General features: G+C 51.3%; 3 protein-coding genes across 6 annotated transcripts; 2 read left to right on the plus strand and 1 right to left on the minus strand.

Moving 5' to 3' along the window:
* Positions 1-560: 560 nt before the first annotated feature.
* Positions 561-25271, minus strand: Amigo1 (adhesion molecule with Ig like domain 1). Of its 3 annotated transcripts, XM_048815115.1 has the most exons (4): positions 24931-25271; positions 22883-24501; positions 15659-15664; positions 561-573 (listed from the first exon to the last, which is right to left on the minus strand). In XM_048815115.1, the coding sequence occupies exon 2, from the start codon at positions 24400-24402 to the stop codon at positions 22921-22923; it is 1482 nt and encodes a 493-aa protein (XP_048671072.1). In that variant the 5' UTR covers positions 24403-24501; positions 24931-25271; the 3' UTR covers positions 561-573; positions 15659-15664; positions 22883-22920. The 3 variants fall into 3 exon arrangements, 2 of the variants coding, with proteins under 2 accessions (XP_048671072.1, XP_015360564.1); XR_001505633.2 differs by lacking the exons at positions 561-573; positions 15659-15664 and adding an exon at positions 13459-13470 and having other exon boundaries at positions 22067-24501; positions 24931-25270; XM_015505078.2 differs by lacking the exons at positions 561-573; positions 15659-15664 and having other exon boundaries at positions 18883-24501; positions 24931-25270.
* Positions 1247-8353, plus strand: Atxn7l2 (ataxin 7 like 2). The gene is made up of 10 exons (XM_015505116.2): positions 1247-1935; positions 2264-2368; positions 2754-2964; positions 3212-3498; positions 4026-4108; positions 4440-4693; positions 5518-5716; positions 5854-5975; positions 6441-7236; positions 8200-8353. Exons 1-10 carry the CDS (start codon positions 1821-1823, stop codon positions 8212-8214), a joined length of 2187 nt encoding a protein of 728 aa, XP_015360602.1. The 5' UTR covers positions 1247-1820; the 3' UTR covers positions 8215-8353.
* Positions 9001-12002, plus strand: LOC107158604 (probable transmembrane reductase CYB561D1). 2 transcript variants are annotated; one of them, XM_048815117.1, is made up of 3 exons: positions 9001-9958; positions 10574-10611; positions 11185-12002. In XM_048815117.1, exons 2-3 carry the CDS (start codon positions 10600-10602, stop codon positions 11686-11688), a joined length of 516 nt encoding a protein of 171 aa, XP_048671074.1. In that variant the 5' UTR covers positions 9001-9958; positions 10574-10599; the 3' UTR covers positions 11689-12002. The 2 variants fall into 2 exon arrangements, with proteins under 2 accessions (XP_048671074.1, XP_015360565.1); XM_015505079.2 differs by having other exon boundaries at positions 9014-10091.
* Positions 25272-27003: the final 1732 nt, after the last annotated feature.

Raw genomic sequence — 27003 nt, forward strand, 5'->3', positions numbered from 1 at the left:
CCGGATCCCCACCCACCCTCCCGTCCCCTCCCCTCCCGGGGCCCCCCGCCAGCAGAGGGGAGCCGCCGACCTGGAGCCGCCGTCCGGCTCCCCGGCCCCCCAAACAAAGGACCCGCCGGGTCCTAGTGCCCGCCCGCTCTGTTACCTTCGCGCCTCCGGGTCCTAGCGCCGGCTCACCGCTCTCAACCCACCCTGCCCACCTCTGTCTCTGCCGGTGCCACCACCTGCCTCCACATTTACTTGTCTTTATCTTTCTTCTTGTCTGCTGGCCTCCAGCTCCCGCCCCTCGTGCACCTGCTCCAGCTGTCTCCATCCGCAACAGTCCTCTCCACGTGTTTCCCACGCACCCCACTTCTGTGCCCCCCTCCCCAAGCTCTTGTTCTTTTGCCTTTTGCCCCACATTTCCTGCTCCTTTTTGGCGTTTGCCTGACGGCTGCGGTGCTTCTGGACCCCCGCCCCCTCCGCATAGTTCCTCCATCCATCCTTCTGTCTGTCCTCCCTCACACCCTCCCTCTTTCAGTCCATCCATCCATGCCTTCAGTCCTCTGTCCTTTCCTGGGTCTCTTGCCCTACCTCTTGGCTCTTTCCTACGTTCTGTAGGCTCTTGAGTGCCTTTGGTGAGTGGGCCTATAACTCCTTCTTCTGATCTTTGTCTCCTGGGCCCCAGGGAGCACCTGGCCTCGTGGCCTTTGGAGGTGACAGCAGGCATCACACCCCTGAAGAAGTTTGCAAGTGAGAAGGGGTGGAGGAGAAAACCTCATGGAGCGGTCTCTAATGACACTTGTTCTCCACTGAGACATCTGACTCCCAGTGGTGTTGGGTCCATCATTCCCCACACTTGGATTTAACTGATTAAAAAGAGTGGGAGCTGCCCCTTGTCTCATGAATGCCTAACTCACAACCCCTTATGTGTAGACATTATATAAGATTGTCAACATTCTTCTCATCTAAGAAAGGGGCAAATCTGTTAGTAGGTAACAGAAAGCAGATCTAAGTGGGAGCTACAGGCTACCCTGGAACTGGCCCATGCTGGGTGGGCAAAGATGGGGCCATTGTCAGGGTCTGGGTGCATTGAGAACCGGAAATGGAGTCAGATGGGTTTGGTGACTCAGAATTGATTTTTTTTTTCCAAGGGACAGGGAGGGGGTGTAGAAGAGGGAGGGGGGAGGAGAAAGGGAGGGGGATGGGGAAAAAGATGCTTTGCAGCTAAGATGTTTTTGTCATTAACCCAGAAACTGAGGTACAAGGGCAGCCCTGAGCAAAGCCCCTCTAAGAAGGGGATGGGCTTGGTAACTGACCAAAGAGTCTTTGAAGATGCCAAAAGGGTCAAAGGCAGCAGTTTCCCTGGTCTGTGACCGTTCTATCAGGTCAGGACCTTAGAAACTGGGTATAACATTGACAATGCTGTTTTAACTCAGGTGGAGCAAACTTGAGTTTATGGGGGTGGTTACCTGGGAGATATCTGGATGTCAAGGAGTAACAGGACCCCTGTGAGAAATCTCATGGAGGGACTCAGATCTCCAGGGAAAAAATTAGGATCATTTCCATTTTAAGTGGAGAACTGAACCTCAGAAAAGAGATATTTACCCACATTCATCCAACTAGTCAGCGGTGGAACACTGATCCATGCCTTTGGAGTAAAGGGTCCATAATACAGGTGGCTGGATTCTTCTTAGCTTATTTCAGAGACAGCAGGTGAAGGGAAAATGGGAACTTGAGCAGGATCTACCGAAAGGTTCTCCTAGTGATTTTGAGTATCAAGAACTCTTTAGGGAGATGGGCTTCTCAGTGCTGGGCTGCAGGCCCCACTTGGGTAGGAGATGGGGATCTGGGAAGGGGGTGGACTTCTGAGCTGTGTTTTTCCTCCAGGGGCTGAGCTGGAGGAAAGTAGCAAAAACATGAAGAAATTGGATGCTATGACCCTCATTAAAGAAGGTAGGACTTAACACACATTAGGGCTGGAACTCAGGGCAGACAGGACCACCCTCCCCTCTGCCACCACACTCACTTGAAGCAGCAAGTTTGGGATCCTCATTGCTAGATCTGAGTCAGCCAATTTCCCTGGCTCCTGTGACCTGTCGTTGGAGATACTGGCTATAGGTGATTGGCGCCCATATACTTTGGGATTGATTAGAATGAAACCTAGAACTGGGAGCATCAATTGGGAGGTGAAGTGCCTTCAAAGTGGTGGGGTGGGAATGCTTTCTGATCTTACAGGGAATGGAGTCCCCAGCCCCAGTGACAAGGGCTTCTGTCATTGCAGACATGTCTATCTTCGGGCACTGCCCTGCCCATGATGACTTCTATTTGGTTGTGTGTAACCACTGCAGCCAGGTGGTGAAGCCTCAGGCTTTCCAGAAGCATTGCGGTGAGAGGAGCCCCAGGGAGGAACTAAGGGGAAGGTGGAACAGGGAACTCTTAGCACAGGGTCAGCTGGGAGGTCATATGGGGTAGTAGAGGGCAATTCTAGGGATAGGAAGGACCTGGAGGTAGATTCAGAGCATTGTGGGGTGGGGGTAGGGTTTATTGTTCAAACAAACTGCTGGCATCCAGTGGACTTAAGAGGTTCAGGAAGCTGGGTCTAAAATACTGAGTTTTGATGGCTCAAAGTAAAAAGGGAAGGAGGCAAATTCACAGTGTAAGTTATGGAAACTCAGATTCTCTGATTCGAGTCTACGGGGAGGTTAGGAGGCTGGGGAAGGAGGCAGTTTATACCACTTACCTTGATTACTCTCTCCACCTCCTGGTGACAGAAAGAAGACATGGGCCCCTCAGCAAGCTTTATACCCGGGCCCCACCCCCACCTCCAGCCCCTGCCAGCTCTCAGAAATGCCATGTAGTGAATGGGCAGGGCCCAGCTTGTAGGGCCCCAGGTTCCACCAAAACCTCCTCCAGGGAGAAGGGCCAAGGGTCCCGGAGCCGCGGCCATCAGCCTCCTGAGAAGACCCAGAAGGACAACCTCTGGTAAGAAGAGGTTGGAGACTCCCCAAGACCAACCCTGACCCAGGGAGGGGTTGACACCAGTGGAGGCAGCTAACCCCATCTGCAGCTCCCTCCTATGTGTTACAGGCAATGTGGGCTTCCCTTTTCCCATGTTAAACATACCTCCTGGAGCCCACCCAAGTTTCAGGGCCAGGAAGGAGATGGCTCTGGGCTAGGGTCCAGGCCCAGCCTCCCCACCCCCCAGCCCATACCCTCTCTCCACGTGTAGCCTTTTCGTGCCTGTGGTGAATCTGGAGAAGATGTCCAGTCTCCCGAAGCCTGATGGACATGGAATCAGGGTGGCCCCACCCTCTGCTTTCCTCAGCCAGCCAGGCAGCCTCCCTAAGGACTCCCCTGGAAAAGCCCCTATGGCTCTCCCTTCTAAAGAACCTCCTGGCAGAGAGAGCATCGAGATAATCCCTGGTGAGGGTTCCAGTCACCGGGCCGAAGGCAGCCCCCCAGAGAAGGAGCCTGGTGGGGCCAGGCTGCCCCCCAAAACTCACCGCAAGATGGCTCGTGAGTAGTTGCAGTCCTGTGGGGCTCCTTTGGGCTGCTTTGACCCTGGGCCAGATGGGTTGGAAGTCAGGAAGGACTGGGCCTGACCAACACAGCTTACAGAGTACAGGAGCCCTGTTACCTCTTGACCTCCTTGATCCAAGGAAAGCTTCTCTAGCCCAGGTCTCCTAATCTAGGATACTTGTCTATGTCCAAGCAGGTGAAGTTACTCTCCTCCCCTTTGGCAGTTGACTGTTACCTCCTTTCTTACATCTAGATTCCTGTGGCTGCTTTTGCTTCTTGATAGGTGCTGCCCTGCTATGGGCTTGAAATGCCTGGGCTAGGGCTGGGGACAGGGACGGGTCACACACCCTGCAGAGATCTGGATACCCTGAAGAGTTTCCTGCAAGGGGAGCCTCAGACCTGAGGGCTGGAGGCTCTTCCACCTTAGAGCCAGTTCTTCCCAGGCCCCTGGAGGAAGAGGCCAGGTTCTCCCATGGGTTTCTAAGAAATGGCCTTTATGCTCACTGGAACCACTTTCCCCACAGGGAAGGAGTGCGACCTCAATAGGCAGTGTGGGGTCATAAATCCAGAGACCAAAAAGATCTGTACCCGCCTGTTGACCTGCAAGGTAACCCCGATTTCTACTGCATGGAGAGGGAGCCTAACACAGACACAGGACCTGGGTTAGGAAAGGAATTTAGATGTTATCCAGGGATGAGGCTGGGAAGGGAAGAGGAGGCCACCCCAGTGTTGCAGATGGGAGCAGCAGGCAGGGAGTAGCTTCCAGGTTCTCCCACCCCAAAACAGGATTTTGGCTCCATGGGGGAGTAAAACAAAGACACACAAATATATCCCAAACACACTCACACCCCCCTCTGCTTGCCCAGGCCAGAGCACCCAGCCACCCCTCACTTCTCAGCTCACACCCCTTCCCCACCCTCCACCCTGCTGTATTCTAGATCCACTCGGTACACCAGCGCCGGGAGGTCCAGGGCCGGGCCAAGGACTTTGATGTGCTAGTGGCAGAGCTGAAGGCCAACTCCCGCAAAGGAGAGTCTCCTAAGGAGAAGAGCCCAGGGCGCAAGGAGCCAGTGCTTGAGCGCCCCTCCCAGGAATCTTCGTCCTCAGTCCAGGCTGTGGCAGCTGTGGCTGCTGCCAGCAGCACCTTCTCTGCTCGCACCAAGCAGACCTACCCATACTGTGCACTGCCCAGGTATGTCCAGGATCCAACGCCCATCTCACTTGGGGATACTTGGCCCCTAAGGCACCAGGGACCCCTGAAGACAGGTGCAGGAAGTGTCTGTCCTGCAAGATGTGCTCACTCCACCCTGAATGTGGGGGGATACCTAGGCCCCTGGCAGTGGTGTGGAAGCAGGTGATTTCCCTGTTCCTGCCCAGGCTACCACAATACCCTAGCCTCTCTGTGGTGTGCCAGATCCAATACCAGGATATGAACATTTTCCCAGCTACTTCCAATAGGCCAAGACTTTCACTAGGGAGCTGAAAGGGTTAGGGTCCTGGGTGAGGCAGTCCTACCATGTATTCATTCACTGGCCCCTTCGTGTGCAGAGGCTGCGCTGGATCCCGGGGAGAGCCTGCCTTGCCGAAGGAGACACACACGCCTCTTTGCCTGTAACATGAGGGGCAGACACGAAACACAGGCTCAGCTCCCAGACAGGCTCACAGGAATATGTGATGCAAGAAGGGGGTTGAGAGAGTTGACTGGGCTGACCAGAGCTGGGTGCAGTTAAGCTTCGAAGATTTTCTGAAGGAAGTGAATCGGGAGCAGATTTTTTCCCCTGAGGAGGCAGGGCCTGGGAACTGAAGGGGCTGGGAAGAGAATCCCTTGGGAGCTGTGGCCCTGGGCTCTTGTCTCTTACTCTGTGAGCTCTGTCATGCCCTCCTGTCCTATCCTCCTTCCTCTGGTTGCCCAGCAGGGTGTCTGCCCTGGCTTTTTGAGCTTGGCGGGTTCAGGGACTCCCCCACCCTGACCCCACACCAGTCATGTTGCCCTCACATCCCCTTTGGCCCTTCCAGGTCCCGGGCCTCCTCTGAAAGTGAGTTGGATGATGAAGGCCCCTGTGGTGGTGATGGGGACCCAGGCCTGTTCCCCTTCCCCCTGCCCCGGGGTGGGGCCCAGGCCTCCAGCGAGGAGAGTGAGGAGGAGGGGACATCTGAGGACCTCCACCTCTCCCCTGACTGCCATTATGCAACCCGGCCCCCGCGGCCACAGGCGGTAAGGACCTGGGGCAGGGCCTGGGGTGGGGGTGGCCAGCCTTCCTGGCCCACAGTATGGGGAGAGGTCAGATCTTTTGTGCAGATGCCCTCCCTGTTTCTCAGGCCCCACTAACCACGACCTTTTTCTACCTCTAGTTCTGTACCTTTGGGAGCCGGCTGGTGAGCCCAGGATGCTATGTGTTTAGCCGGCGGCTGGACCGGTTCTGCTCAGCACTCAGCTCCATGCTGGAACGGCACCTCAGCTCACACATGTGGAAGTGAGTTTCTTGGGCCTGGAATGCCCCTTCCCAGGCCTTGGTGAACAAGACTTCAGAAACCCAGATCTTTCACACATGCTCTTTGGTGTGCCTCGGCTGTTTGCCAGGGTGGGGGATTTTGGCAGCCTGGAGCAGGGCATGAATGGGTGGGTGGTCTGGGGTTGAATCTAGACCCTTAGCCATCACTGGCAGTACCTTTTAGGTAACTTGGGATAGGGGATGCTCAAGTAGAGTCTTAAAATGCAGTTGTTTATGAGTCTGCACACTAGTTCACATATTTTATACAGTTTGAGTATATATTTCCCTGAGCCTTCTTTCTAACCCTCAATTCCAGTGTCTCCCAGCAGATGGCAGCAACTCTGGGGCTCTGCTGGCCATTTCTAGGCGGGGCAGAGAAACTGGTATGTGTTGGGGAGGCCCTCTTATTCGCTTGGCAGTCACAGTGGGGCTCTCTTTTTACTGCAGGAAGATCCCACCGGCGGTTGAACCTCCATCCCACCTTGTCACCTCCCCCTTATCTGCTCCCCTGAGCCCATCTTCCATGGGCAGCTGCCCCCGACTTCCAGGCCCACCCCCCAGACCCGCCTGCCCAGTCTCCACACCCCCCACCAAGGACAGCCTTGTCCCCAGCTACACTGCAGGCTCCCCCAGTGTGGCAGCCGCTTGCAGCCAGGCGGAGTGCATGGGCGGCAGCCAGGCCATCACCTCACCACTGCCTGCCAACACGCCATCCCCGTCCTTCAGCAAGCTGCCGCCTTCCAAGGCTAGCAAGTCATCCAAAGGCAAGGATGGGGCAGAGGTGGAGGCCCCTTCGCGAAAGCGGAAGTTGTCCCCTGGTCCCACCACTTTCAAACGGACATGTATCCTGGAGCCCACTGGAAAAGGCAAACCCTCTGGCTGCCGGGGTCTCTCGGCCAAGACTAAAACAGCCCTGGGCATGGGACTTAATGGGACTGTGGGTCCAAGAGTGAAGCGTGCAGGACCCCTGGACTGTCGGAGTTCCCCTCATCCACTCCCCACACCAGTCAAGGCTTCTCAGCTGGAGAACCGGGGAGCAGCTGGACACCCAGCCAAGGCCCTGCCAACCAACTGCCTCTCTGAGGAAGAGGTAGCCAAGAAGCGGAAAAACCTGGCCACTTACTGCCGGCCAGTGAAGGCCAAGCACTGTCAGGCTGGTGCCCCTTCTGAAGGGACCTGCTCTGTGCGCCGCAAGAAGCCGGGCCCGGCCCTGGCCTTTGAGGAGAAGTGCTCTACACTGAAGGTACCAGCCCACCTTCCTGGAAAGTGTGGCAGAGAGGGGTCAGAAAGGCTGAGGTGGGGAACACAGTGGGTACCTGACATGGAGAAAGTGCCAGGTAGATGGCTATGCAGGGAAGGGAAGAAAGGGGAAGAGTTCCTAAGCCATCTACTTTAGACAGAGGTAGGTTAGCCCTTTGCAAGCAACCCTCACTTTTGCCAAATGGTTCCCCTATCCATAGTCCTCTCCCTTATTCTCAAGACATGCTGAGCACCCCTGCCCTAGGTTTTGCTGTAATCAAAGGGCTACTTCTTTCTGAATTGGCTGTGGCTCCCATTCCAGAGCCTGGTAGTACTTCTGTTCCTTGAAGGAAAGGGAGTTTGGGTCCCCGAGCTGTGGCTCAACATGCTGAGCAGCCAGGTGGGAGGGCTGGTGTCTTGTTCTTTGGTTCTTCCTTTAGGCATTGTGGCATTGACGGGCAAGTTCATAACTCAAGGTCCACATAAGCATGAGTGCCCACCTTGTACATGTGCCCACCCCCAGGTTCTATAATGATAGGCAGGTTCTCCAGGGTTTCTAGTAAAGCTGCAGCTAGGTTTCTTTGTCTTTTCTGATAACAGCTCTGGAATCGCCTGTTGGTCTGTCCATGGGATGTCTTCCAGGAGGGTCTCATGGGAGGTGGGACAGAGAAATGTTCTCCCTATTTAGGCATGAGCCAGATGCATACTGACTTCCCTGACACCCACAGGAAAGCACATTTGACAGCTGTTGTGGTTCTAACTCTGTGTGTGTGTGCATGTGTGCTCTCCAGCCTCAATTCCAGGCCACCCCTTTTGAACTGGCATTCACCTTGCTCTTGCTCTGTTTGACTTACCAGGCCAGCAGAAGGAAATCAAGAGTTAGCCCTTTGGTTTACCCAGTTCACTGGGTAGGACAACTGGTAGGCCCCCACCCTGATCCTGTCTCTTGCCTCTTGTCTTCCTACAGTCAAAAGCCCATTAACAAGAAAGTGCCTGCCCACTGCAATGGAGCCGCCAGCACCTCCTCCCTTCCAGATCCGGGCCCCAGGCTGCTGCCGCTTTTTATAACTTTATATTATTTTTTTTTAAGAAAAAAAAAAAAACTCTTTAAAATACCTCAAGACTGACTCCCTGTTCTGTTGCTGCTAAGAAAATATAAAAACAGAAACACAGAAAAGGAAGAAAAACAATGTAGCAAAATGAGTATCTTTACTGTCCCCAACCACACCCTAGGAGGTTGAGATGATAGGCAACCAGACTCCAGATCCCAGTATATGCCTGGAAATAGGTGTCTTTTACACACACACACACACACTTCTGGAGTTTGTATCACAGGAGAGTCTTTTTTTCAGATAGGATGATGGGCATGTGTCTCTTAGCAGGCTCCCCTGAATCTCTGGTCCCACTGGGAAGGAAAACTGGAGGGTGGGGAGAGCCACTCCTCTGGCTGTATCTTGGGTTTCTGCCCCAAGTCTGTGGGAGTTGGGTTGTGGTGCTTTTCTGGACTTTCAGCAGCTGTAGGTCTCCATCCCTCTCCAAATAAGTGCCTCAGTTTCTCAGCTATCCCTTCCCTTTCCCATTTCCTACCAGCAGCCTCTTTTCCTTTTGTTTCCTTCCTTCCTTTCTTTCATACTGGGGATTGAACCCAAGGCCTCGTGCGTGCTAGGCAAGTGCTCTACCCCAGAGCTACATCCCAGCTCTTTTTATTTTTTAACTTTTGAGATAGGGCCCTGCTAAGTTGCTGAGACTGACCTCAAAGTCACAATCCTCCCGCCTTGGCCTCCTGAGTAGATGGGATTAAAGGTGTGTGCCACTGTGTCTGACAGCAACCTCATTTTGTCAACCACTTAAGCTTGACTTGAGTTAGGAACTGCTCTCAGGATGTCCTTGATTTATACTGGACAGCTTGTTTTTTGTCTCTTCCTGGCCTGTGGGTGTTCCCTTAAGGACTTAGTAGAGCCTCTCCAGGTACGGCCTCCTTGGGTTGGACCACATCTTTTTTGGAGATGGGAGGGGGAAAGGGAGATCACTTGCAGAACTTGGGGTGTGGGAGGCTTGGTTGCTGAGGATCACCTTGCTCCTCAGGGCTGAGCAGCTGTTGTGGGGGCGGCAAGGACTGGGAGTGCCCTAGTTCTTCCGAGTATCTCTGGGGACAGCTACTGTGCAGATGGGGGATGAGACTTGCATCTCCTGCCTTTGCTCTTCAAACCTAAATTCACAACATACAGGCACTATTTTTTGTCCTTGTCCTTTCCTTTTATTCTTCCTTGCTTTTAGGCAGGGGGGAATCTTGTTCCCTTAACAAACCAGAAGAGAAAATAGGAGAGTGAACAGCGAGGGCAATCCAGTACTTCTGGGAAGCTGCTCACAACACCACTTTCACACTCTTGGGTCACCATACCAAGTGGTTTCACTGAAATCAGCTGCCACATAAGTAATTTCCATGGACGGCTTGAGATACAGGCCCTTGCAGACATAGCTACAAAGAAGCTGGGCTGCAAGCTGTCCTGTGAGGGGTCTCAGGGGAGCAGACCCTCTGGGCAGACGCGCTTCTCCCCCAGCCCCCAGAGGGCGCTGTGGGCGTATCTGCCGCACTGCCGGCGGCGTCCCCCGGGAGGAGCCTCTCCTGCAGCCGCCGCAACCGCCTCCGCGATTGCAAACCCGGAAGACGGCTCTGGCAGCTGGACTGTGCGGGCCGGCCCAGCACGGCCATGCAGCCCCTGGAGGTAGGTCTGGTTCCCGCTCCAGCGAGGGAGCCGAGACTGACCCGCTGGCTACGGAGAGGCAGTGGGATCTTGGCCCACCTGGTAGCTTTGGGCTTCACCATCTTCCTGACTGCGCTGTCCCGGCCAGGAACCAGTGAGTGTGCGGGGCGGGGCCACGGAAGGGGGCGGAGCCGAGGTGCTGGAGGGGCAGCGCTGGAGTGCGCTGAGAAATGTGGAGCGGGGGACCCCATAAGCAGTGGAAGGGCGAGCCACTGAGAGGTTTTAAGAGCCTAGTGGGCGGGGCCCGGGGAATCCTGGAAACGTGGGACTTTGGATGCTGTAGGGGGAAAAGGCCAACGATTGAACAGATGCATCCTGATGAAACATGCAGTTAAGGAGGGAGGCTGAGGACTGGACTGACAACTGAGAGGTGCCGAATAAGGAACTCAGGCCAAGTTGTGTGTTTTCAGGGTGGCCCTCTTGGCCTCTTCACTTTGCCCTGAGTTCCTGATTCTTGATTAGGCTTGGGGATGGTATGCTGACCTTTGCACTGAGACCAGATTCTTTGGGGTCCACTTAGCCACATGGGCAGAAACAATGGAACCCAACCATCAGCCTGTTCTCTTTGATTCTTAGGTCTTTTCTCCTGGCACCCTGTATTCATGGCCTTGGCGGTGAGTTTGGGCGATTCTATCAGCAACTAATTTGTTTAGATAAGCTTAGCTTCACCTCTGAAGAAGCATCCAGATTTTAGAAGGCTCAGCCTTTTCTAAGATACCGAGAGGAGAAGAAGGAGAGAGGTGGTGGAGAAGCTAGGGCCTCATTTTTTCCCTGCAGCCTGTGGGATTGGGAAATGTGGAGGGCTGGGCCATAGATAAAGTGTCAGGTGGTTGAGAAGGATGGGTGGATATGGAACATATTTCTCCAATGGGGCCTGAAAGGAGGATATTGAATTGGCAATATCCAGTTATTGGCCTCCCTTACCCCCAAAGGTCAGGAGGAAGTTTAACATCTTGAACTGTTCCACTGGCCAAGAAATGGGAGGGGGATATTAGCCTGAATGATGACACATGCACTGAAGTGCTAATTCTTAGTTATTCCAAGGCTGACTTTATGAAGCAGAAGGTCTTGGTGAAGTTCTTAGCCTCCACCTTTTGTCCTCTTTGCATGGACACATGAGAGAACCTCCTTTTTCTCAGGCCTCCAAGCCAGACCTCAGGCTCACTGGCCCTCTCCTGTGTTCACAGTTCTGCCTCTTCATGGCTGAGGCCATCCTCCTCTTCTCACCTGAGCATTCTGTGTTCCTCTTCTGCTCCCGAAAGGCCTGGATCTGGCTCCACTGGGCAGGGCAGACCCTAGCCATTTTCTGCGCTGCCCTAGGCCTGGGCTTCATCATCTCCAGCAAGATCCGAAGTGAGCTGCCCCATCTGGTATCCTGGCACAGCTGGCTAGGAGCACTGACATTACTGGCTACTGGTGGCCAGGCACTATGTGGGCTCTGCCTACTTTGTCCCCGGGCAGCCAGGGTCTCCAGGGTGGCTCGCCTCAAGCTCTACCATTTGACATGTGGACTGGTGGTCTACCTGATGGCTACAGTTACAGTGATTCTGGGCATGTACTCAGTGTGGTTCCAGGCCCAGATCAGAGATGCAGCTTGGTACCTGTGTCTGGCACTGTCCCTCTACCCAGCCCTGGTGATCATGCACCAGATCTCCAGCTCCTACTTGCCAAGGAAGAAAATGGATATGTGAGTGCTTCTGAACTCTGAATCTGGTTGGAATACTTGCCTTGGATTTCAGTCATTCCTTGGTGACCTTCAAAGGACCCACTTCAGAAGTGGTTGAGTTTTTGCACTTAATGGCTGGGCCAGGTGCTGCAAAAATGGCTGTTGTTGAGGGATGACTCAGTGGGCCAAAATGGGGAAGTACACTGGATGCAAGTAGAAAGTGATGGAGAACTTGAGCCTGAAGCCTCCACTCTTGATGGGAAACAGAAGTATTAGGTGGTGGTGGTGGTGGTGGTGATTTCTTGCTTGTGTGCCTGATAAAGAGTGGGGTTCCTATAAGTTATGAAGGGTAGCCATGGATATTTAAGTCCCTTTTATGAAATCAATGTGATATAGTAGAGAGAGCCATGGGTCTTGATTATGGTTCTCTTAGGCTCTGTTGTACACCCTTAGGTAAGTTCTGTATCTCAGGACCTCATCTGTGACGTGAATGTATCTGAACAATCTCTAAGTTCCTTTCATCTCTTAATCTTCAGTGTCTGTCAGGTTGATGTCACTGAACCCCCTCCCAGTATGGGACTATGTGGCCCACTTAGCAGACTCAGGATATAATTCTTACATTCATTCTCCCTTTACTCCCCTGGAGGGGCAGGTCAGCCCTCATAGTCTTCAGAAATCTATGCCAGTTTGTCCCCTGGATCAGGGAACAAAGGTTAGGCACTGTGGTGATAAGGGGCCCAAGTGAGGACTCCAAGATGGCGAAGGCACTAAAGTCACTTTAAAGTTTTTGGAGGAGCAGAAGTGCATTGACTTAACCATGCCTTTCACTCCTGATTGGGCTCCTTAGCTCGGCTGAGAACTTCCTTCAGCCCACCTCAGGATCTAGGCTTCAAAACCTGGGTGTGCTCCTTTCCCTGACATCTACTCTCAGGGCAAAGTAGTCCTGAGCATCTTGTATTCCTAGGACTCAGGATTTTGCCTTAGCACATAGCTTTTAGAACAAAATAAGGGACAAGGAAATGTGGTCTGAGGAAACTGAAGTCTTCCTTGTTTCCCTTCTCTCCTTGTCAGTCTTCTGCCAGCTCTTTGGCCCCAAAAGGGGCTGAGTTTGGTGCCAACCAGTCTGGATTCTCTTTCCTGTAGAGACCCCTCCTAAAAGTCATTCCCCAGGTTGCCCTTGGTGGTAAGATTGGATGCCAGACTGGTTAGCTGTGGGTCTGGCTCACTTGGAGATGGGACCTCCCTAGATTACGGCAAGAACTGAATACAGCTGAGCCAGGAAAGCTGCTATGCAGCTTTTTATGCAGGGAGATACAGCCCACCGGAAACTCTGGTTGGCCTGGATTATAGGGGCTGGAGCTTCAGTTTCCAGGACCAGAGAGAGGCCTGGTCCTTGATGTCAGTAACTTGGATGCCCCAGCCTCCTCTCCAGGTGCCTCAGAAACAAGAAGCTGGTATGATTAAATAGCAAAGGAAAGGGGACTACAAGGGCAGAAGTCTTCTCTCAGTGGTCCTCACTATACTTCTCCTGGGTGAGTTGAGCATCTCCCAGGAGCTCTCTAGACACTCTAGACACTGAGCATCCGAGGGAGGCCCATGCTGTACAGAGGATGATTGTACCTGTCTCTTTGCCCTCTTTCTGCTCTCAAACTATCCAACATGGTATGAAGTTGGAAGAAATGTTACTGAGGACCTTGAACCTCTAGGTACTCCTGCTGCATGAAATGAGATTCTCAGCTAGGGTCATTTTGATCCAGGAATTATTCTTTTTTCTTTGCCACGACCAGTGCTGAGGGCCTCACCCTGTCTATGGGAGGGCCAGGTAAGGTTTACCAGCTTGCTCTGAGAGCAAGCAGGCGAAGCCGGAAAGCCCAATCCTGCTTGAGGTGTTGCCTCCACCCAGGTGGTGCGGGGGCTGGTGGGCGGACGGGCAGGCGTGCTGACAGCCGGGAGTTTGCGGGGGCTGTGCCATCTGATGTCTATTCCCAGCCCTGGGAGGAAGGGGAATCATATATATTCTGCAGAAGGAAGGGACCCAGCTGTTGTCTCTCTGACCAGTGGGCCTGGAGGGCAGGAGCAGGGCAGAGAGAATGAGGACACAGATCGTCTCCTCTTGCTTAGCAGGTTTGACTAGAGTAGAGGGAGATCACCAGGAGAGTCTTTCTGGCAGGCTAAATGGGGTGGGGAAGGGACTTCTCTCCTTCTCTCCCATCTTCCCATTTCTCCCTTTATCACCACCTGCCCTCACATCCTGGGGCAGCAGCTGGACCAACCATGAGAACTCAGTGCCAGGGCACTCATCCTCCAGCTGGGATCTCAGTGGCTGCTGGCTGCCTGTGCCTCCTGGCTGTGTGCTCCCTCCTCCCTGCACCCTCTGTTCTGCGNCAAATTTCCATATTGAGTTCACTAAGTCCTGATTCCATGTTTGATAGTGTTCCAAGTTTGATTATATTCAGACTCAATCTTGAGGACATTAGAAATATAGATGGTTTTGTATCCAAGTGCAAATGGTAATGGGATTACCGTTCTGGGTTTGCCTACCCCTCCTAAGCCCCCATCATTCCTATAACCACCCCTTCCCTTGAGCCCCATAGGGACTGGGGGTGGTACTGAATGGCAGGAGCTCTGCGTCTAAGGCAGTCTTCCAGCCTCACCTCCTTGGCTTTCAGCTCTATCCAAGACAGGCTGCTATCACTTGCCAGCCTGTGCCTTCTCCCCATCCCCTCACAAGGCAGATCACCCTTTGCCACTCCCTGACACTGGCTTGTCTGTCCTTTCTCATTGTCCCACCCTGCCACCCCCATGCATGGCTGCCGTGGGTCTTGTTTTCTAGACCTCACTGTGGGAGATCCAGGCATCCTCCCAGAGCCAGCTGGCTGCTGTGCCAAGGCCTGTTCAGAGTTAATAATAATCATTAGCTGAATGGTGCTGGGGCCTTTGAGCTCCAGATCTCTAAGCACTTGCAGGCTGAGTCAGCCAGCCCTCACCTTCCCCCTCTTCTTGGGCTGCAGAATGTAACAGAATGGGAAGGCACTGTGGGAGAGGAAGGAGTCAGGCGTCTTGCCTCCTAGCTGTACCTTGAAGCTTCTCTGGAGCAAGCACTGAGAGTCTGTTCAGTAAACTAGGCAGGCCCAAGCTCCTGACAAAGGTCAAGATATGTCGGGAGCACAGTGTATGCTCAACTGAGAGGTGTTGATAGTGCTGGCTGAGGACCTTGAACCTCTAGTATTCCTGCCCTTCTGTTTTCCCTGCTTGGTCTTCATGGGACCCCTGGTCTAGATGCCCCAGCTGCTGCTTTTCTGGTGCCCCTCTGTAAGCTTAGGGAGCAGGGAGGCTTCTGGCTCAGTGCCCCTGATGCTCCTGTGTTTGGCTGGCATAAAGAACTGTGTGTCTTGAAACAAAAGGTATATTGGCCTGGGAGCTGGGAAAGCTGCTATATGGGTCAACTCAGCCCCTAACACTGGTGTGGGTGTGGACAAATCACTTGCTACTTGACCTGCCTCACAGGGATGTTGTGGGGTTAGATAAGAAAATGAATGTTAACAGGCTTTGGAAAATTCAAAGTGTTAAACAAATGTAAACAGGTGATATTACTATGTTCTTGTCTTTTTCTCTCTCACTGAGCCTGGCTCTGGTCCTTAATGCTTCCTAGGGAGACAATTAACAGTTGTGGATAATGGTGTTTGGGGGACCCAAGTCTCAGAGAGGTTGTGTGACCACCATAAGAGATCACATATTTCTTCCTTCTAGCTCTTATCCACTACTGCCAGAAATGCCACCAAGACCATGACTTGTGAGGTTTGCCCTAAGTGGGGCTGACTGCAAATCTCTCTGTCATTACAGTTGCTCCCTGGGTTTAAACAGAAATGCCTGGAACTCATCTTATTCAGAAGCTGCTGGTCACAAGTCTATCTAAATCTTTCCTTCCTGATTCTGCCATTCAGAAGGAAAAGAGGGCACACAAGCCAGTAAAAGGAGGAGCAGTAGTAGTGAACACCACGCTGATAGCATACCCCTCTGAGCCTCAGGTCCTCATGCCCAACACTGAGGATATAGAACTGTAAGGGTTTATATCCAACTGTAATGGCTTCAGGAGCCTGGTTTAGTTTCCCTTCCCTGTTTCAGGCTCTAGAAATAGGATCATGGTATCCTTTTCCTCAGAATGCTTCATTGGAATTAACATACACATGCTTACACATACACATACACACACACACACACACACCATGAAAGAAGTTCTGTTTAAATTTCAAATTAGATGAAGGATACTTTTCCATTCCATTTGTCTGAGAAGGGGCAGCAGTCTGCCTGGAGTGGACACAGAGACACAGAAGCAACAGCAGTATGGAGGCTTGAATGTTTGTTTTTTTATCTGGATTGTTTTTACTGTCCTGGGATCCAAGAATAAAATACGAGTCAGGCATTGAGGGTATTAACCTCAGCCATTCTCTCCAACACAGGCACAAAGAAGACCTAAGCTAAAAGGTGGGAAGGTTGTGCCCCAGAACTGCCCTGGAGGGTGGTTGGAAGAAGTTTCAGCACCAGACTAGGCTATAGCAGACACAAATTACCTCCAGTGGGACAAGTCCCCACCACCACCCCGAAGACTTGGCTCATCACCAAGGTGGCCAGTCAAGAATAACGGTCCATTTCTAATCCACCTGCTGTTGTCAGAATTTCCCAAATGAGTTTTTTTTTTTTTTCAATGTTTTGCAATGCTAAGGATTGAACTCAGAGCCACATACATGCTAAAAAAAAAAACACACTACCGCTAGGCTGTACCCCAGCCCCGCCAATGAGTTTTTAACCTCTCTTAGGAGGAGATTAAGGAAACATTTCAGGGTATTCTGTGGTATTCGAGGAGCCAACCCTTATCTCACAGAGTGTACATGTATGGCCCCCTAGTGCTCCTATCTTGAAAGCAGATTCCCAGTTTCCTCACAGTGTTGTGTTTGTTTGTTGTTTTGATACTGGGGATTGAACCAGGGCCACTTAACCTCTGAGTCACATCCCCAGCCCTTTTAAATATTTTATTTAGAGATAGGGTCTCACTAAGTTGCTTAGGGCCTCGATAAGTTGCTGAGGCTGGCTTTGAACTCACAATCCCTCTGCCTCATCTTCCTGAGCTGCTGGGATTACTGGTGTGCACCACCAGGCCTGGCTCTCACAGTGCATCCCAGGCATGCTGTTTCTGCTTAGGCCCATACCAAGAACAAATTATGACCAAGGGAGGGAGCAGTGGGAGGTAAGGAAAAAGCAGCACAGATACTATCTAATTCCAGTCCCCATAACTGTGGGCACATTTACACACACACACACACACACACACACAGATTTGGGGGCAGTGATTCTTTGCCTATGTATGATAGTGCCAGAGGGCATCTGGCAGTCTAACCACAGGGCTCCATGTCCTGACTCACTGAATATGGTTCTCTTAGACCATGGTTCTGTGCCCTCTGTGCTCCAGGGACAATAACCAAGGTAACAGACACTGGAAGGCCTCAGGGCACGTCTCAGTTTCTTGACCATTTGATATCTTCCACCTGTCAGTGGATAATAACCCTAATGAAGGAGCTTGATTGGCAGCTGCTTTACCTTTCTCTTAAACCACAGGAAAGGAAACACCCAGCATAGACACACTGCAGCATGATCAGAAAAGCCAGTGGTCCTACTACAGGGGCCCGAGTCTTGGTGGACTCAAGCGGATGGGAAAGTGAAGCTTCACCACTGGTTTCCTGGGAGACAAGTGATAACAAATACAAAAAGGGGAGGAGTTGAGAGACCAGGTGGAGGAAAGACTAGGCTGGCCCAGGCACTGAACTCTCGGTTTCTGTTCTAAAAGGCAGCTGTTACTAATTAGCCTCCCCTAGGCTCCAGAGTGCTACCCAAGAGGAACAAGGGAAAGTGCCACAAGACAAGGCAGACAAAATCACACCTCCTGGCCAGGATCTAGGGAACTTCTTGTGGCTTAGGGGTGGGGCCAGGCAAGAAGGGTTGAAAAGATAAATGGATTTCCTTGGAGTAATGGAGAGAGGAGTGTCAAAAGTCAGGCTCAGAGACAGGGCTTGGCACAGGCCAACAGCAGAGGGAAGAACTCTTAGTGTTTTCCAGCCTGTTCTCTTTACCAGCTTCATCCTCTTGGCCAACTGTCAGCCAGAGGAAAGACTGCTTTGCAAAGATGAAACATTGTACACACGTGGATTATGGGAGAGGTCTGACACGAACATCTGTCGTTTCACTGATAAGGTTGATGTGGCTAGTTGGGAGAGGCATCTCTCTCACTGGCATTTTTTTGGGGGGTGGGGGGGATTCACCAGCTCTTATTGTTCCTCTGAAGTAAAAAAAAAAAAAAAACAAAAACTTTCCAGACAATGATTAGGATTTTATAATAGAAAGAAAATGTATAATTATAGAAATTCTGATTATTTTAATTATTATTATTTTTGGGTACCAGGGATTGAACTCAGGTGTGCTTAACCACTGAGCCACATCCCCAACCCATTTTTTATATTTTACTTAGAGATGGGTTCTGAGTTGCTTAGGGCCTTGCTAAGTTGCTAAGGCTGGCTTTGAACTCACAAACCTCTTGCCTCAGCCTCCAGAGCCATTGGGATTACAGGTGCTGATTCTTTTCTTTTTTGGGATTTACTATGACAGTCCCCTTCCAGAAGTATCCAGAGCCTAGCCAAAGAATTTGCCTTGTTAGAGTTTAGAATCAGTCCGATTTCAGAAAGGCTATGTCTGATAATAAAGTGAGGACTGCATTCTTTCATTCCATGAAATGCCCAGGACACACCAAACTGTCAGTGAATACTAACCTGCCCATTAGGTGAATAGAACTTTACCCTAATTAAGATGACTGCCAGTTGCAACATGAAAATATGCTGGTAATAAAAAAAAAATGTGTTAAAATTAGCAGTTTTCCACCATTGAAAAAAAAAAACAAAAAACCCTCAATCCAAGCATTTTCCTGTGGTACTGTTAGTGAGCTCAATGTAGACTGCAGGGACCCAGGAAATCTTCAATTAGATAATCCTAGCCTAGGTAATGGGATTTCTAAACTCTTGCCTTCTAAGCCTCAGTGACATTTCTTTTGAAATCTGTCAGTTTGGAAACTATGGTCTGCTAGTCAAAACAGTACACTGCCTAGTTTTGTGTAGTCTCTGAGCCACTGACAGTTTTTGCATTTTCAAATGGTTGAAAAAAAAAATAATTAAAATTTCAGTGTCCATAAATAAAGTTTTATTGGATGCCATGGTGTGGCTATGGTTTGAATGTCCTCCAAATGTTCATGTACTAGAAGTTGGTCCCATGGTCCCAAGTATGGTGTTGAAAGGTGGTAGAACCTTTAAGAGGTGGGGCCTAGTGGGAAGTAATTATATCATTGGGGGCACCATCCTCAGAAGAGACCCCAGTTAGGTCTCATGAAAGCATGTATAATAAAAAGAGCAATCCTGGCCCCTGACTATCTCTGGCTTCCTATATCATGACATGATGTCTTCTACCCATACTTCACTATTGTGATGCTGTCTACCACGAGGCCCTCACCAGAGGCCAAGAAGATGGGAGTCAGGAGATCTTAGACGTTCATCCTCCAAAACTGTGAGCTAAATAAACCTCTTTTCTTTGTAAAATATTCAGCCTTGGGTATTTTGTTATAGCAGCAGAAAATTGACTAATACATTGGAACAGAATCACATCACTCATTATTGTCTGTGGACGTTTTCCCATTATAGGGGCATAACAGACTATGAGGTATAACAGTGCAAGGCCTACAAAGCCTAAAATACTTACTATGTGACTTGTTATAGAAAGTTTGCTGACTCCTAGTCTTTATTTATTGGTACTGGGGATTGAATTCAGGGGTGCTTTACCTGAGCTACAGCCCCAGTTCCTTTTATGCATTTGTGTTTTTTTGTTGTTGTTGTTTTGTTTTGTTTTTTTTGAGACAGGGTCTTCCTAAGTTGCTGAGGCTGGCCTCAGATTTGCAATCCTCCTCCTTCAACCTCACAAGTCACTGGGATTACAGGCATGTGTGCCACCATGTTGTCTGGCTCCCCCTAGTCTTTCTTAATGCTTAGAAGGTTTTGCCTATGTCCTTATAACAGCATTTAAAGACTCTTTCCCCAGACAAGCCATATCCTCTGAGGTACAGTGAACCCCACCCACAGGCTGAAAAGATAAATAAATCAGCAATAGACTATTCCAGAACAGAGACTCAAGCCAGGTTTAATCGTCATTGTCTAGTTTTCAGAGTCCAGAGGCTCTGAGGTTTGCCAGCCTGGGTGTACACAAGAGGGAGGAACAGTGTCCTGGACACAGGAGAAGGAAGTACAGAGGTCAGAACACACACAAAACTGGAATCAGTTGGCTTTGCTCTCCCCAGCTGGGATGTACCCTCCTGGCCCCTTTGGGGATGGGGGCCCACAAATACAGGCAAAGAAAGATCACAAATGATTACACAGACAGATTGTAGAGCCCTATCATCTTCTGTCTCCAGGGACACCTGCTACCTGGGAGACTATCTGGTTTATGGGTGCAGGGGAGGGTGAGGGGAGGAGGTAATCTCTCATCCTTCTCTCATCCACACCTGGCAGTTTTCTACCTAGGGTTCTAGGAAACTTACCTATGCTGAGTATTCAATCCCCCAAGCAAAGAGTTACCTTTGGGTTCTATCAACTGAAACCACTGCAAGAAGATAACCAGTTGAACCTCTTTGTGGGGCAGACAGGTACATCTTCCAGGTGTCTCAAATTAGGAACCAAACTAGTGGGTACAGCCAGGCGACTCAGAGCTGCTTGGTAGGACTTAGAAAGAAAAGGGCTCTCCTAGTCATCAGAAGCTCATCTAGAATGTCCCAGAAGGCTTGCTTCATTTGGTATTCACCTTAAAGAGTTAGAGCCCTAGAATATAACCAGACAACTTTCCTTCCCTACCCTTATCTTATCAGGGCATTAACCGGAAGAGGGAGTCACAGCTGCTTGGCCCCCTGCCAGTTTTCTTCTGGGCCCTTCACTGTCCTGGTTCTAGCTTAATGCCTCATATACTGTCTCTATGGAAGCTTCTGAGGAGTTTGTAGAACCAGCTAGTGCCCCATCATCCTTCTCCCAAGGTCTTCAACCCATGCTCCCCCTAACTCTAGCCTTTACAAGGAAGTGATTCAGAGCCATGGAGATATGGGTGAAGATACAGGTATCCCAAAAATTAAAGTAAAAAATTGTGTATTTGAGGAGCCTGGCGTGCTCACCATCTCTCCTATAGCACAAGAAAACTGTGTGCATGATGTTGTGCACATAGGTGTAGACCATTGCTGGGGACTATAGGTTCACTGTCCTGGTAGAGGTCAAGGTGCTGGTGTGCATGCATACCTATGAGCATGCATACCTATGAGCATGCAACTACTTAAGGGAAATTGCTGCACCTCTCTCTTGACAAAACTGGGATATTAATAAAGGATGGACAGCAGCCTTGAGATCCCAGGAACAGATAAGTTGTCAACTTCCAGTCCCCTTCCCCATCTTAATAGGCAGTGTATGAGTCAGGCCCTCCTAGCAAGCAGCCCTCACCCTCAGGTAAATAACACCTCTTGGAACCTAAAAAGCAGGTCAGAAAATTAGAAGACCTGGAGAACTTCCAATGGACAGGAAACATGAAAGAGAAGAGACACTGATAAAGACCAACATCAGAGAACATTTTCACCTTTGCCTTGCTCATCCCCCTGCCAAAGCTCAGAACCACCACCTCCCGGACCTGCAATGTGGTCAAAGAGAGAAGTTAAAGGAGCACTCGTCTCCATAGCCAAAGTATCCTGCAACCCTGGATGGAACCTAATGGGTTTTTTATGTTCCTCTGGACTGACAACCACAACTGCACAGACCTCTGGCTGAAAGGACTGGGATGGCAGAACTTCCCTGTTGGAAGTTTATTACCACTGACTGCCTCTGCTGCAGGACTGCCTGCGGCCTTCTGGAGGGCAGACACCTAAGCTGTACTCCAAACTACATTCTAGGACAGAGACCACCCAATTCCAAACCCCTCAGATGACAAAACCTCATGCTTTGGTTTTGCAGCAGGAGATCTCTGAAAGGAGCGAGGTAGCCTTGTCAACATTTGAGGAGATACATATTGGGTCCCCTCTATCTCAAGCCCAGTCTCACCTGGCTGGGGCCGCACCTTCCTAGACTCCTCCCTTTGCAGAGCAGCATTATAGGGAAAACTCAGAATCCTGCCTGAGTTGGATAAGGAGACTGAATGAAGAGATGGCATACACAGAAAATCAGGTAGGTCCAGCTGGCTGCTACATTATAGAGGCTGGTTTACCCTCATCCTTCTAATAAGAGTGGGCCCACAGACCACATCTATGGCAGGCATCCATAATCGCTCTGCCTTCTGCAGCCCTCAACCTGACACACACATGCTGGAAATCAAATGTTAACCAAGGCTTTCCCCATCCAGGGAATTAGCCTATCTGAAGTTCACCCCATCTATAAATTTTGGGCTGGCATCTATTTCTGTGACAGGGATCCTTTAGTTCATGCTGTATGGGTATCTGTGCCACTAGTCCTTGGACAAGGCATAGATACTATATCCCACATTGCTGCCATAACAAACAGATGACAGGCCAGGCTCCTGCAAAGATCCATCCACCCAGGGCTCAGGGGGAAAGAAGACTTCAGTGGGAAGTCTCACAGCGCTTTGGGGAGTGCCACTGATCCAGGTCTCAGCCTTTTCCTGACTCATTTTCCAAAGGTTTCCAATTCCCCAGCTGTGAAGTGTGACTTCCTGGCCAAAGACGATACTGCAGCTTTCCCAATGTGGCTCCTGTGGAGGCTCCCCCAACACACACAACTTCATAAGTGTGGGTGGGAAGAGACAGAAAAAAATATTGTTTTTCAAATGGTTTTCTCTTAAGGAGCTAGGGATGACCTCAAAAAAGTTTTGGGAATGTGCTTTTCCTCTTACCCCTTCCTCATTCCCATCCAGCTCTCACACCCTCCTCTTCCTCTGCCACACTGAGAACTTCCAGGGCTTTGGGTAGGGGTGTAGCATTTGCCTGAGGATTAATATATCCATATTTGAAACTCGTGGCAGCCACACCCACATTGGAATCTTGCCTGCTGTTGTACCCATGACCAATTCCCTGGAGGTCAGGAGGAACCCACTCCCTTGGGCAGCCAGCCCTCTCTTCCATCCCCTCATATCCTTCAGGGGTGCATTACCTCTCCTGGGGCAGAATCTCCCCACCAACCTATCCTGCTCACACCACAATGGGCGTATCAGAGAAGACCGAGCTGACTGATTCTGGATCTGACATCCTTCGTTGGCCCTTGCCTGTTGCCTCGGGCACTGGCAGGGTATTTCCTGGTTTGAGCTTGCCATTTTGACCCTGCCCAGGTCCAGCAGGTTCCAGAAAAGCCACCCGCCGGTCAAAACCATCATCTTTGTCCCCACCACCCATAGGATCATGATTGGGTGTGGTACTGAGCATGGAAGAGCTGAGACTGTCTCCTTGATGGCTGGAAGGCTTCTCTACACCCCGGCACCAGCAGCGGCAGGGGGTGAGGTACAGGTATATGAGGACCAGGACCACACTGAGAATACAACCTACTAGGGTGGTGTAGGCTGTGTTGAGGGTGTCATGGTGTCCGTGCAAAGTAAAGTTGTACACTTTCAATTCCACGGACAGTGTCTCGTTGAAAGTCTCCCCCATGGCATAGCAGGTATATACACCCCCGTCCTCAACCTGCACTTGCTGGAAATGAAGATTGCCATCCTTGGACACTGTCACTGTGCCATTGGCCATCTCATCTAGCACCCGTTCATTGCTTGGTGTCATCCATACCTTGGTCATCCCCTGCTGCTTAGTATCACACTTTATGGTCAAGGTGTCACCCAGATGAGCCTCCCAGGCACTCTCCTTGTACTCACTGCAGTTGAGGAAACTCAAGTTGAAGACATTGTGTAGCTTCTTGGACCTCATGCAGTACAGATCCTCCTGAAAGTCCATCACGGAACTCAGCTGCCGATATTGCCAGTGTGAGAAGAGCTGGTAGAGCTCGCAGTTGCATTGTAGGGGGTTGTTATGCAGATACAGTCCATTCTTGATCCATGCTGGCAGCTTCTGCAGGTCAGTCAATGGCAAGTCCTTCAGCTTGTTGGAGGACAAATCCAGAAGCGTTAATTTGGGTAGTTTGGCTCCTTCTTTGACCAGTTCCAGAGGGAAACGGGAGATCTGGTTCTGGCTCAAGTAGAGTTTCTGCAGCTGGGCCATCTCATCAAAGGCATAGCGGTCCACTGCAACAATGTGGTTATTGTAGAGCAGCAGCACCTCCAGAGCTTGCAATTCGCTGAACAGGAATTCGTCCAGTGTTCGCAGCTGGTTGGAGGAGAGGTCCAGGTAGCGCAAGTTGGGTACCGGGGAGAAGGCCTCAGAGGAGATGAAGTTCAGGTGGTTGTGGCTCAATAGCAGAGAGTGCAGGTGGGTCAGGGGTGTGGGGGTCCACTCCGCACGCAGGCGGCTCAGGTTGTTGTGGCTGAGGTCTAGGTGTGCAGTGTAGCTGGGCAAGGAATGGGGTATATTGGGGAGCTGCTGCTTGGAGCAGCTGAGGATGTTGCTGGCGCACAGGCAGGCAGCTGGACAGCTAACCACAGGTCGTCCAGCTCTGGCTACCTCAAAGAGGAGCAGGAACAAGGACAGCAGCAGGAGCCAGAGGCTTCTCAGGTCAAGCAGGGGTTGCATAGCGTCACTAGGGAGGGCCAGGAAGGCCACAAGGAAGATCTGGGAGGGAGTCACCTGGGCATGTTTTGATGGGGTGCGAAGGGTCACTTTCACGACAGGCTTTAGAGAAAGAGAACAGGTTTGTTGTTACCAAGGGCTCTGGAGCCAAGGACCACCACTCCCACTTTCCCCACCCACTCCTGCCCCCACCCCCATTGGGCTAGAAGAGAAAGGAAGAGATACTGGGTTTCCAAGCACTGTATACAGACAGGCAATGGGCTCAAAATACCAGAGTAAAAGAGGAGGTGGCACAGGGCCTGCTGGGCTGGGGTCAGGGGTATAGGACAGGGGTATGCACAGGATGCCAGGGGCTGTTAGGGGTCATGGGAATTGCACGCGAGGGGTTCGGAGGTGGAGTCAGCAGGGCCTTTGGGAGGCGCTGAAGGAAGGTCAACAGGGCACCCGACTGAGTAGGGCGCGTCCTGATAGGGTTGAGGGTCCCCGGGACCTGCAAGGCGGGCTCCCCCCCGGGACCTCTGGTCACTGCACCTGCTCAGCGAGGATGCGTCTCAGCCCATGGTCAGTCCGGGAGCTCCGTCGCGGCCTCCCCCGGCGGCGCCTCACTGGCCTGCCTGTCACGGCACCCGCCTTACGCAGGGGCCCGCGCCCGGCAACATAGCCTCCAGGGGACTTCCTGGGCTCCGCTCTGCTCCCCTGCACTGCCGCCTCGACCGCTGAGCCCGCCGGAGCCCACCAAGCACGGCCGCTGCCTCCGGGTCTGCGGGCCTGGTGTGGAGCGGTGCGGGAAGCGGGAGGCGCCGCGATCCTAGCCGAAGGAGCAGCGTGGGGGCAGCGAGCCCGCGCGCGCGCCCGTCACCGCCGCCGGAGCTTCGGGGCGCGTGCGCGCGGCGGGGGCGGGGCGCACGTGCGTGTGTTTGTGTCGGAGCCGGCCGGGTGGTCGCGCGCTGGGCCCTCGGCGGGTGTCAACCAGCTGGGTCGTTCTCCCTCTGTGAACCTGACCCGGCTGCTCAGCTGGTGCCACAATGGGCGGCATAGGCCCTTTCCCACTTCCTTCCCTCCACCTTCCTCCATCCCCCTCGTTCCCCTACTACTCTTCTCCCTGTCCAAACCCGAAAAGTAAGTCAAACTGGAGTGAATTCGCTGCAGCTGACTCCGGGGCAAGAAGCGTCGCCTGTCTTTTAATTTTCCAAATTAAAGAAATCTGGCTCAGCTCCCGCCTGTCAATGTTGGCGGGAAATTCGTTAGTCACGTTTAGAAATTCCTCCTCCCTTCTCTCTGGGGCTATGAAGTCCCAACAATTTGGGGAAAGGTTTTTATTTGTTTGTTTGTTTGTTTGTTTTTGTTTTGTTGTTGTTTGTTTTTTGCCCGTGCTAGTCTCAGTGCCACTAGTCCATAACCCTGGAAGTACCCTGAAAGGCACAGCCCTGTAGCAGGCAAGCCAGCTGTGCAGGAGTAGGGGAAGGGAGGACTATCCCTGGTGTCCCAGGGCCCAGGCCCTGGGATCCCCTGCCCCCGACACCCCTGGTAGATTCCCCCGCTCCACCCGCTAAACACACAGCTTGGACTGCATGGGAGCCAGGGGCAGGTTCCATTCCTGGAAACTCCCAAACTCTTCCCAGCCTGAAGAAAGTAATTCATCCCTTAGGTTTGGCCACTTGCCACCTTCCTGAACTAGTACCAGCTCTCTCCCCCCTGGATATAGAGCAGTTCCATCAGAGTTTCTCTATTACCTAACCCTCAATATTAAGGCCAGGGGTGGAGGTGAGGGTGACTTCTCCAGGGTGGCCCCTGAAACAGGAAGAAGCTGTTAACCGTGTATGTTGTTGAGATGGGAGTGGGGCGATGAGCTGTAGGAAAAGCCAAGATCTTATAACTCAAGATTTCAGCTATTCTTCAGATGGTGGACACTGAGAGAGAAATTACCATTTTATTCTTTCTAGTCTCTTACAACAGCAAGACTACGACTGAAATTAATGTCTCAATAGATTAGCCTGCTAAGAGTTTTACAAAGAAAGAATTTATATCTGTCACATATGTTTTACCATGAATTTAAGTAGATGTATTATCTCTTTAAGGAATACTAGCATGTTAACCTTATGCATAGTGTGAAAAATGTTTTCTATTCATTCCAGGTATCAGTGATAGGGGAGAGAAGAGTCTTAAAATCACATCACATTAGTTATCTATTGCTGCATAACCAATTACCCCAAAACTTGGTGGCTTACTATAATATAATTAATTGTTTTTCATATATTTTTTTTTGTCAGAGATTCAGGAGCAATGTTGAGGTAGTTGAGGTTTCTCATGCAGTTGAACACAGGTGTATGTCATTGGAAGACTTTACTGGAGCCAGAGGTTCAACTTTAGCAAAGTGTGCCTTACATGGATTTCTCACATGGCTGGCTGTGAACAGGAAACCTTGGCATTTCTCCATGAAGGCCTTTCCACAAGACTACTTGAGTGCCCTCACAGCATGGTAGCCAAATTCCCTCAGAGCAACAGATCCAAGAGAGAACCAGACAGAAGTCACATGACTTAACTCTTTGAAATTACAACACTTTGGTCACAGACAAGCCCTGATTTCACATGGAGGAAGACTAT

This window comes from Marmota marmota, unplaced genomic scaffold (assembly GCF_001458135.2).
Source record: "Marmota marmota marmota unplaced genomic scaffold, marMar, whole genome shotgun sequence".
Taxonomy (NCBI): Eukaryota; Metazoa; Chordata; class Mammalia; order Rodentia; family Sciuridae; genus Marmota; species Marmota marmota.